Source organism: Clupea harengus, chromosome 16 (genome assembly GCF_900700415.2).
Source record: "Clupea harengus chromosome 16, Ch_v2.0.2, whole genome shotgun sequence".
Taxonomy (NCBI): domain Eukaryota; kingdom Metazoa; phylum Chordata; class Actinopteri; order Clupeiformes; family Clupeidae; genus Clupea; species Clupea harengus.
In genome coordinates this window covers 355,125-367,233 of record NC_045167.1, presented here as the reverse complement: position 1 = coordinate 367,233, position 12,109 = coordinate 355,125, and the positions used below count along the sequence as shown (strand labels likewise).

Here is a 12,109-nt window from a genome sequence, read left to right as displayed (position 1 = left end):
ATGCTGTGCAAAATGCTACTTGTGTGTCTGCACATTCATTTGTGTTTGTGTTCATGTTTGTCAGACCAGCACCAGCACTGGGTTGTCCAAAGGAGTCTCTGCCCAGTGTCTCTTTGACCTGCTGGTGTCTTTGGAGGGGGAGACTTATGATGCACTGGATGCCCTCCAGCTTGTGAAGGCAGAGAAGCCACTACGTTCACTGGGTAAGTGAAATACACACACACACACAAAGGCCAAACTAATTGAACATGTAATAATAATGTGATGTGGTGTGATACAGTATCCTTCCATAGGTAGGAGGGTATAAGTTTATTACAACAGTAATAGTAGAGGTGATTGTCTAGACTTGCAGAATGTACAGGGAGACACACGAAGTTGTATGTGACACAACCTTTCTTATCCACTCACAAGTTGTATGTCTAACCTAACTCATTGATTTAACATTAAACTGACACTATTGGTGCTTTTCCACTATGGGGTAAAGCTTCAGACGTCTGTGCTTCTATTTCTGAGGCTGGACGGGGTTCTTCCCTGCAATGGGACTTTTTGAATGGAATATGACCCAACTGTAAAATGGGAGAAATTGGAGAAAAACAGGTAGCATTTACTTTAGGTTAACTAGCAATGGAAATAACTGTTTTTTTAATAGTGTTTTTAAATATTTCAATTATGTAATTCAAACCTAAATGATCTAAATCAAAAGTTAGCCGAAAAAACTCCAACTCTGACACGCCCGTCCTGATCCCGTTGCTCTTGTAAAAGTGGTTGCAGTGCCCCCTGCTGCTCATTGTTGATACCTCTTTTCTCCCATTAAAATGAATGGTTGAACGTTCCCCTATTGTGACGTTACTCACTCTGCCAGCTGTAGGGTAGGTAGACTGCATTTTAACATTTGCATATCTATGAAGTAGTTCCAGCTTTTTGACTGTATTGCACTTGCATATCAATCCGCCCAGGTTGTTGTGAATTTTAACTGAACTGTTGCGTTGTGGCATAGTTGCAGAGTTGCAAATTTGCGGGCCGACATATGCGCAAAGAGTATGGAACTAAGACGGAGACTTTTAAGTTTTGCATTGAAAAAACTAAATCGGCATTGATATAAAAAAAAAAGTAAACTGAAAATTAAAACATTGGCATTGAAACGCTTGTATTTTCGCTTGTCAAGAAGCGAAAACGCTTGTCAATACTTTTCAGTGTCAACTTACTGTCTCTGTTTTGGCGTGGAAGAGGAGGGGTTTGATGGGAGGGACAAGAAATACATTATTTGCATAGATCCAGCTCTGTAAAAGCCTGACATGAAGAAACAAAGAAAAGATTGTGATTGAAAAAGCACAAAAAACATCCAAACATCTTTTCAGTGCCCAAAGTTAATTTCAATACAAGCATTTCAATGTCAATGTTTTATTCTCAGGTGGAGTTTTTTCAATGCCAATTTTAAAGTCTCTGTTTTAGCTCCAGAAGAGAGTAGCAACATGCTCCTTATGTCTGAAATAGCTCTTAGTACCATTACACTACATCTGGGCTAATGACCACAGTGTGTCACAAAGCTACGGCTCAGCAGAATGCTAGGATATGCTCATGGCAATGATGAAACTAATGACTGGAATTTGGCCATAACAACCATCTACTTAGAACTAGTCACGGCAGTTTGCCCTTTAGCCAACCCCACAGTTTTTCTATGGGGTTTAGGTCAGGGGACTGAGATGATCATGGCAGAAGCTCGATTTTGTATTCAGTTAACCATTTTTGTGTTGATCTGGACCTGTGTTTTGAGTCATCGTCCTGCTGGAAGACTCAATGACTACCCAGTTTTAGTTTCTTAGTAGTGGCAGGCAGATGGTAAAATGTCCTGGTAGTCCATGATGCCATGTCCCCCTGGCAAGGGTCCCAGGGCCCCCGGAAGGAAACCATCCCAAACCAAATATCAGTGGGGATCAGGTTCTTCTCAGTGTAGTCATCCCAAACCAAATATCAGTGGGGATCAGGTTCTTCTCAGTGTAGTCATCCCAAACCAAATATCAGTGGGGATCAGGTTCTTCTCAGTGTAGTCATCCTTCTTGAGATTATGTTTCTAAGACTTTTTAGGGGTGCCAATCATTGGTGGCACATGTGATTTTGTTAACTTTTTTTTCAGAATGAATTTACTTTAATGAAAGGTAGGATTTGTCTTATTTTTTCAGATTAAGCTAATTCACCAAATAGTGATTTTATTACGACACTTTTGACTCATCTTTACTAGTTGGTGCCAATAATCGTGAAGGGGACTGTATACATAGATTTAATATAGATTCTAACATTTCTTTACTAGATGTTTTTGGAAAAAACGAAATCAAATGTGAAACGCATACTGTTGAAGCTGAACTTGGCTGTGGAACAAGGTTTCTGATCACAATGCCCCCGCCAGTCAGTTGTCTGGAAAGAATGTATTATGCCAGCCAAATTGATATAATTGTTTATTATACCAGCCACATTTAACAATAATTGTATCTATAGTACAATCACAAATATAATTAACACCTTAGTTGACAAAAGAATGACAATGGGCCTCATTGTCGATTATTTTCTGAAGTTTCTTCTGAAATGTTTCTTACGGACTTCGGAAAACGAATGTAAGAAAAAGATCTCCGCCAGATGAACGCCTGAAATGTGTTCTTACGCAGCCGAAGTGTTCTCAGCTGTGCTCCCCCGAATGAGGTTTCTTAAATTGAAAGCGCTTTGTGTCCAGACTTCTTTCACCAGGATAGCCAGTAGCCCACCAAAGGGTTGTGTGTCCAGACTTCTTTGACTTTTTTGGCCTCATTGTCGATTATTTTCTAAAGTTTCTTCTGAAATGTTTCTTACGGACTTTGGAAACCCAATGTAAGAAAAAGATCTGGACAAAAGCCAACTTCCCCAGTAATAACATAAATAAATAAAATATTTATAATATCTTTACCAAAGGTCCACACGGTGTGAGATTAACAATAAAGATGTAACATAATAAATAATGACCAACACCCTATTCTCATATTTGCTTTTTTGATCCTAATAAAAATGAAAACCATGAGATTGAACATCAGCTGTGCAGGTGATGATGCAGGATAAGCCTCTTTAATATGTCTACTTCATACTATCTGGCCTGTTCTGTTTCATTTGCTACACGGTAAAGAATAGTTTTTTTCCCAAACTACTATATAGCTGCACCTTTTCGTAACCATGGTAAACCAATAGCGATTCTCACATAGTTTTCTAATGGATAGGCAAGCAATGATCAGCAATGGAGATTAACCTTGTGCCTTTCCTTTGACTAAGATAGCTATGTACCAACATGAAAAGCTGTTTGTAGGCTACAGTATTGTTTTTTAATGAAACATGTCGGATGCTCTCTGAAGTTACAAATTCACATTCACAATGATCATGTTCTTTGCTTCTGTTTGTTTTTTTCTAGACTTCTGCTATGGTAATGAGGACCTAGCCTTCTCCATCAGCGAGTCCATCAAACTATGTGTGACAGTTGTTGCATATGCTCCCGAGTCCTTCAGAAGGTAAGAATCATTGTAAGACATGGTTTACCGAACGCATGCCAGATCCATGACAGACAAAGGGGGCTTTAGGAGCGCACCAGGATGTTCAGAGAATCCACACATTCTTCAGAGCCTGGTAAACACCTGCGTGACCCGAGAGAAACCCACTCGCGGTGGTGTTAGACGATGTGGCCAAGGCCTTCGACACAGTGACACATGAGCACCTGCTCGCAGTCTTGGAACAGAGAGGACTTAATGAGCATATCATCAAAATAGTGCCAGTGCCTGAATTAGAGGGCATTGCTTGAGAAGTCCACTTGGAAGATTTATCTGAGTTGTATTTTGTAGTCAAACACAAGTTCATTTGTGTTGTGTTGTGTGTTTGTAGTTTACAGATGCTGATGGTTCTAGAGGCATTGGTACCGTGCTATCTGCAGAAACTGAAGAAGAACACAGTGGCAATGGAATCGGCATGTGCAGCGAGGGACGAGATAGCTGCTCTTGCAGCACTGGCTACATCACTACAGGCCTTACTCTACAGTGTGGAGTCTTTGACACGGTACACGCACACGCAGACATCACTACAGGCCTTACCTTACAGTGTAGAGTCTTTGACACGGTACACTCACACACAGACATCACTACAGGCCTTACTCTACAGTGTGGAGTCTTTGACACGGTACACTCATGGATTCACACTCACACACGCACATCACTACAGGCCTTACTCTACAGTGTGGAGTCTTTGACACGGTACACTCACACACAGACATCACTACAGGCCTTAATCTACAGTGTAGAGTCTTTGACACGGTACATTCATGGATTCACACTCACACACGCACATCACTACAGGCCTTACTCTACAGTGTAGAGTCTTTGACACGGTACACTCACACACAGACATCACTACAGGCCTTAATCTACAGTGTAGAGTCTTTGACACTGTACATTCATGGATTCACACACGCACACACATACAAACGTACACAAATTAATTTACATATACAATGATTCTTGGAAGTTTGTGAACACTGAGAATCTACATAAATCTAACCTAAAATGGAGACACAAATCATAAAAATGGGTAAAGTGAAGTCTGTGGAACATTTAATCACAAAAATTCTCTTCTTCATTACTATATTAACCAAATGATTAAACATTAAATAACTTCTGTGTGGAAACAGTATGTGAACCCTGTCATGCATTATGGTGGGATTCTTTTAGAAGAACGGCCTATAATTTGAAAGGGCAACAAGCGTTGCCTTACTTGTATGGCATAATGGTGATGAGACATAAACTTCTCCCAACCATCCAGGAACAGTTTGGTGATGAACAATGCCTTTTCCAGCATGATGGAGCACCTTGCCATAAGGCAAAAGTGATAACAAAGTGGCTCGGGGAACAAAACAGTGATATTTTGGGTCCATGGCCAGGAAACTCCCCAGACCTTAATCCCATTGAGAACTTGTGGTCAATCCTCAAGAGGTGGACAAACAAAAACCCATAAATTCTGACAAACTCCAAGCATTGATTATGCAAGAATGGGCTGCCATCAGTCAGGATGTGGCCCAGAAGTTAATTGACAGCATGCCAGGGCGGATTGCAGAGGTCTTGAAAAAGAAGGGTCAACACTGCAAATATTGACTCTTTGCATCCACTTCATGTAATTGTCAATAAAAGCCTTTGACACTTATTAAATGCTTGTAATTATACTTCAGTCTTCCATAGTAACATCCGACAAAAATATCTAAAGACACTGAAGCAGCAAACTTTGTGAACATTTATATTTGTGTCATTCTCAAAACTTTTGGCCACGACTGTATAGTCCGGCTGTCACTATTGTAAAATAAATCCCTTCAGGACGAAAAAAGACCTGTCAAGACCTGACAAGTCCTGTTCGTCCCGTCGGGATTTATCTTTCGATAATAACCGCCAGCCGATACATTATCCCTTACATATTAATTATGACACAATCATCGTACCAGCCAGACCAGTAGTTTCCAACAATTGCATCCCTTTTTCCATGTCCAGTCAGTGCCTCATTCTGAGAGAACGCCAAAGGTTGGTCTGGGTCTTCATCAGGCTCAGGTGCATCATAAACGTAATCATAGAGAGGGAGAATACAGATTTGGTAATCTTGAAAAGCTTGTATCTGGATCAGAGTCATCTAATCCAATGTTGCTTTGAAAACTGGCACAAAAGTAAGATGGATTACCTGGACCTGGATAGCAAAACATGGGATTTCCAAATCGGGATCATTCTTTTTGAAGAACTGGGACCTGAGCAGAGGATTTTTCAATTACCGCCTGTCTCAAGCCCGGAGGATGGTGTAGTGTGCCTTCGGCGTGCCGGCATAGAATGGCATTATTGTCATGTAGGCTCACTTGCTTCTCTTCCTTTGTGTGTTGGGTTGATGCCGTAGACAATGGAAGCTAAGCACTTCAATGAAAGACACATTTATCCATTCATTAAAGGTTCCAATAAAACACACAAAGTTAAGCTGTTTTTTGTATGCTGATTTGGGAGTATATCAAAAGCTATAGGGTCAGTAGACCTTTAAATATAATTCCGAATGTTTTTCTTTTGTAGACCAATGACAGCCCCTCAGCTGAGTCGCTGTGATCAAGGTCATAAAGGAGCCACCGCTGCCAACCACACCATGTCTGGAGGAGCCAACATACGGTGAGACCACCTCTCTCTCTTCAGTACACACAGATCACTGTGATCAAGGTCATAAGGTCACCGCTGCCAACATACGGTGAGACCACCTCTCTTCAGTACACACAGATCACTGTGATCAAGGTCATAAGGTCACCGCTGCCAACATACGGTGAGACCACCTCTCTCTCTTCAGTACACACAGATCACTGTGATCAAGGTCATAAGGTCACCGCTGCCAACATACGGTGAGACCACCTCTCTCTCTTCAGTACACACAGATCACTGTGATCAAGGTCATAAGGTCACCAACATACGGTGAGACCACCTCTCTCTCTTCAGTACACACAGATCACTGTGATCAAGGTCATAAGGTCACAACATACGGTGAGACCACCTCTCTCTCTTCAGTACACACAGATCACTGTGATCAAGGTCATAAGGTCACCGCTGCCAACCACACTATATCTGGAGGAGACCTCTCTCTCTTCAGTACACACAGATCACTGTGATCAAGGTCATAAGGCTCTCTCTCTTCAGTACACACAGATCACTGTGATCAAGGTCATAAGGCTCTCTCTCTTCAGTACACACAGATCACTGTGATCAAGGTCATAAGGCTCTCTCTCTTCAGTACACACAGATCACTGTGATTAAGGTCATAAGGCTCTCTCTCTTCAGTACACACAGATCACTGTGATCAAGGTCATAAGGCTCTCTCTCTTCAGTACACACAGATCACTGTGAGCAAGGTCATAAGGCTCTCTCTCTTCAGTACACACAGATCACTGTGATCAAGGTCATAAGGTCACCGCTGCCAACATACGGTGAGACCACCTCTCTCTCTTCAGTACACACAGATCACTGTGATCAAGGTCATAAGGTCACCGCTGCCAACATACGGTGAGACCACCTCTCTCTCTTCAGTACACACAGATCACTGTGATCAAGGTCATAAGGTCACAACATACGGTGAGACCACCTCTCTCTCTTCAGTACACACAGATCACTGTGATCAAGGTCATAAGGTCACAACATACGGTGAGACCTCTCTCTCTTCAGTACACACAGATCATTGTGATCAAGGTCATAAGGCTCTCTCTCTTCAGTACACACAGATCACTGTGATCAAGGTCATAAGGTCACCGCTGCCAACATACGGTGAGACCACCTCTCTCTCTTCAGTACACACAGATCACTGTGATCAAGGTCATAAGGTCACCGCTGCCAACATACGGTGAGACCACCTCTCTCTCTTCAGTACACACAGATCATTGTGATCAAGGTCATAAGGTCACCATACGGTGAGACCTCTCTCTCTCTTCAGTACACACAGATCACTGTGATCAAGGTCATAAGGTCACCGCTGCCAACATACGGTGAGACCACCTCTCTCTTCAGTACACACAGATCACTGTGATCAAGGTCATAAGGTCACCAACATACGGTGAGACCTCTCTCTCTTCAGTACACACAGATCACTGTGATCAAGGTCATAAGGTCACCGCTGCCAACCACACTATGTCTTGAGGAGACCTTTCTCTCTTCATTGTATTATGATGAGAAACATTGTTTTCACAACCATCGGCATTTGCAGGCAAAGGTCATGCTATAAGAGAGAGAAGAATTAGGTTAGTAAACATCAATTTGATATACAAATAAAGACGTACATTTTGATGAACAATTTACAGCAGGTAATATGGCCACTTTATCAGTTTAACGCCTCAGCATAATATGATATAGGAGACCCGGCATGGTGTATGGACATTTTGTTTATGTTTAGTTTTGATGAGTTATGTACTTACATGTACATTCATCACCAAATCTTTTAAGCTAAAGTTGGATATTAATTCAACTATGTTTTCATAATTGACATCTGAGCTTGAGGTATGATTTGAGGTTACTGAGTTTGTCACCTTTGCTCAGCGATGTATTATTGTAAATTGGTATCTCATATTGACTCCAGGAATTCTGCCATATCTCCCAAAAATGGATCAATAACAAGTTATTCTTAACCTTTCTGTGTTTCTTGTAATTCCTGGGAGATCTTGAGTAGGTGGCCATGCAGGCCAAGCAACTAAGCTTTGATTCTAGTTTTTATCGATGTTAATTTCATCTGCATATTTCAGCTTTGTTTTTATCAGTGTTAATTTCATCTGCATATTTCAGCTTTGTTTTTATCAATGTTAATTTCATCTGCATATTTCAGCTTTGTTTTTATCAATGTTAATTTCATCTGCATATTTCAGCATGCCTTCAACTCATCCTCCAATTCTTCCAACTCATTTTCTGATTCCACTTCCAGATTCAAATAATCTAAACTTAATTCCTTTACAGTTAATTTATCCCCAATGTCCTCCAATTTATCTGCACCAGTTTCATCCGTTCAGTCCATCAAGGTCTTTATCAATTTAGTCCACAAGGTTCCGTAGTAAAAGGTATGATCAAACATCTTCTCTGCGAGTAGTTCCAATGCTATTTTCTTCTTACTTGTTTGGCTTTCACCCAGCACCCTTCTCATTTATCTCCTCGAGTTCCTTTGAGATCCTTCCAGGTTTTGGCATGATATATATATATATAAGTAGGGCTCAAACAAGGATATTTTCTTCGCTAAGAGAAGGTTTATTTGACTTTGTTACTAAGAAATCCCTCGATAAAGAGGGCAGGAGATTGAGAGACATCTCTAACAGGTGTGCTCAGGTGTGCTGCCTCCTTTCTTCTCCAAAAGGTGCAGTCTGGAACTGATCAGTGATCAGTTAGTGCCACTCAACCGTGACCAGTTAGACCAGTTAGTGCCACTCAACCGTGACCAGTTAGACCAGTTAGTGCCACTCAACCGTGACCAGTTAGACCAGTTAGTGCCACTCAACCGTGACCAGTTAGACCAGTTAGTGCCACTCAACTGTGATCCACAACAGTTAGGGAATATTCACAACATAGGTCATGCCTGTATTAATCCCATTATTGGGTTGGCCAAAACCCTCCAAATTCACAGTCATTGCACAATGTAAGTCTGAATATGTTTGAAAGCTAATTCCACTATACGTGTGTGTACATATATTTTTAGTGATGACCTACATCTGCTGGAGGAGGGTCAAGGTCTTCCCCGTGAGGACCTTGATGAGAGGATCGCACGTGAGGAGTTCAGGCGACCACGAGAGTCCTTGCTCAATATCTGTACGGAGTTCTACAAGCACAGCGGCCCCAGGCTCAAGATTCTACAGAACGTTGCAGGAGAGCCACGTGTTACTGCTCTTGAGCTTCTGGATATCAAATCACACATGAGGTGCAAACTGCTTTCTAAATGATACATCTCTCTTGTCGTCAATAGATTGTGTTTCTATATCTGTTGTGCATATTGGGTACAGGATTAAACACAATATACACACACAATAGGCACGACATGCACATCCTGTAATGTGCACTGTGCACTTAAATGTCCAATATGTATTTGTATTCCTAAAAGGATATATTTCATCTGCATCTATATCCTGTGTGTATGTGTATGTGTGGGCATAGGTTGGCAGAGATTGCCCACTCCCTGTTGAAGCTCTGTGTGTGTGTGTGTGTGTGTGTGTGTGTGTGTGTGGGCATAGGTTGGCAGATATTGCCCACTCCCTGTTGAAGCTCTGTGTGTGTGTGTGTGTGTGTATGTGTGGGCATAGGTTGGCAGAGATTGCCCACTCCCTGTTGAAGCTCTGTGTGTGTGTGTGTGTGTGTGGGCATAGGTTGGCAGAGATTGCCCACTCCCTGTTGAAGCTCTGTGTGTGTGTGTGTGTGTGTGGGCATAGGTTGGCAGAGATTGCCCACTCCCTGTTGAAGCTCTGTGTGTGTGTGTGTGTGTGTGTGTGTGTATGTGTGGGCATAGGTTGGCAGAGATTGCCCTCTCCCTGTTGAAGCTCTGTGTGTGTGTGTGTGTGTGTGTGTGTGTGTGTGTGTGTGTGTGGGCATAGGTTGGCAGAGATTGCCCACTCCCTGTTGAAGCTCTGTGTGTGTGTGTGTGTGGGCATAGGTTGGCAGAGATTGCCCACTCCCTGTTGAAGCTCTGTGTGTGTGTGTGTGTGTATGTGTGGGCATAGGTTGGCAGAGATTGCCCACTCCCTGTTGAAGCTCTGTGTGTGTGTGTGTGTGTGTGTGTGTGTGTGTGTGTGTGTGTGTGTGTGTGTGTGTGGGGGCATAGGTTTGCAGAGATTGCCCACTCCCTGTTGAAGCTCTGTGTGTGTGTGTTTGTGTGTGTGTGGGCAAGGTTGGCAGAGATTGCCCACTCCCTGTTGAAGCTGGCTCTATATCCTGTGTGTGTGTGTGTGTGTGTGTGTGTGTGTGGGCATAGGTTGGCAGAGATTGCCCACTCCCTGTTGAAGCTGCATCTATATCCTGTGTGTGTGTGTGTGTGTGTGTGGGCATAGGTTGGCAGAGATTGCCCACTCCCTGTTGAAGCTCTGTGTGTGTGTGTGTGTGTGTGTGTGTGTGTGTGTGTGTGTGTGTGTGTGGGCATAGGTTGGCAGAGATTGCCCACTCCCTGTTGAAGCTGGCTCCATATGACACCCTGACAATGGAGAGCCGTGGGCTGCGCCGCTACATAATGGAGATGTTGCCCATCACTGATTGGTCAACAGAAGCCGTTCGTCCTGCACTCATCCTGATTCTAAAGCGCCTGGATCGGATGTTCAACAAGATCCACAAGATGCCCACGCTCAGGTGCGCTCGTCCACAGGCTCTGGGCTCCAGGTCTGTCATCCCACCTAATCAATCACCTGCTCTGCTCTGTGTGCGTGACAATCTCATAATCTTGCTGCCAAATAATAATGATGTGGTATTGTTTTGGTTGTTCATTTCATGTTATGTACTTTGTTTATACAATGTGCATACACTATATGTGTTTGGGTTACTGGCAAGAGTTGCCATGTGCTTTTCTACTTCTCTGATTAGTGATCTCAACTTTAATTTAGATGAGTCTTCGGAATTCTGTGGCTCCTGCATTTCTGAATATAAATCAATCAATGTTAAAGCATCCAGTCGATCCAACTCACAATCAAGGCCACACCACACCTGGTTTTCTCCCTGGGTGTTTATTCAAGCTGTTTCTTTAAAGCCTTCCGCTCCAATTCTGACACGTCCATCCTGATCCCGTGCAGACCTTTTGTAAACATGTTTGCAATCTCTCCAGTCATTCTTCTATTTTTCTCATTTTTCATCCCTTTTTTCCCTTTGAAATGAGAAATAAGGGATGAAAAATAGAAGAATGACTGGAGATATTGCAAATATGGGGAAACCCTTTGGAGAACATATCCACTTATACATTGCCTTTTACACACTACAGCACAGTTCAGTTATGAACTTTAACATGTCTGTCACTATCATTTTATTTGGTAATCAACAGACACATAGCAAGTAACAGAGTTGCCAAGCTACTAGCATAATGCTGACTAAGGTTGGATGTCAGCACTACGTTTAATTTAATTTAATTTAATTTAATTTAATTTAATTTAATTTAATTTAATTTAATTCAATTAAATTCAATTTTATTTACATAGCGCCAGAACAAGGTTGTCTCAAGGTGCTTTACAGAGCCCAGAGCCTGGACCCCTTTAGTGCAAGCACAATGGCAGCAGGGGCAAGGGAAAACTCCCTGTTAGTCAGGAAGAAACCTTAAGCAGAACCACGGCACATAAGGGGGGACCCATCTGCTTGAGGTCGGCCGGGTGGAGATAGGAAGGGGGGGATGGGGGAGGGTTGTGTGGCAGAGGGGGAAAGGAAACAACAAGTGTTGTACACAGCATGCATTTGGTAGATGTACATAATATATATATATACAGACATCAGGTGGTATATACATGATACATATAAAAACAGTTTAGTGGGTATACACTGTGCTCGTAGGGTTACTGTTACAGGGGTAAGGAGAGTTTACTCTGCCTAGCCCAGCATATCGGACAACCACTACC

General features: G+C 42.5%; 1 protein-coding gene across 1 annotated transcript in view; it reads left to right on the top strand.

Annotated features, from left to right (window-relative positions):
- LOC105905295 (protein unc-80 homolog) overlaps positions 1 to 12,109 on the top strand; it is a 122,349-nt gene that overhangs the window by 80,358 nt on the left and 29,882 nt on the right. Inside the window, exons 46-51 of the mRNA XM_031583209.1 lie at positions 65 to 203; positions 3,428 to 3,524; positions 3,892 to 4,062; positions 6,096 to 6,188; positions 9,232 to 9,450; positions 10,662 to 10,862. Coding sequence (XP_031439069.1) covers positions 65 to 203; positions 3,428 to 3,524; positions 3,892 to 4,062; positions 6,096 to 6,188; positions 9,232 to 9,450; positions 10,662 to 10,862 — 920 coding nt within the window. The remainder of the gene's footprint in view (positions 1 to 64; positions 204 to 3,427; positions 3,525 to 3,891; positions 4,063 to 6,095; positions 6,189 to 9,231; positions 9,451 to 10,661; positions 10,863 to 12,109) is intronic.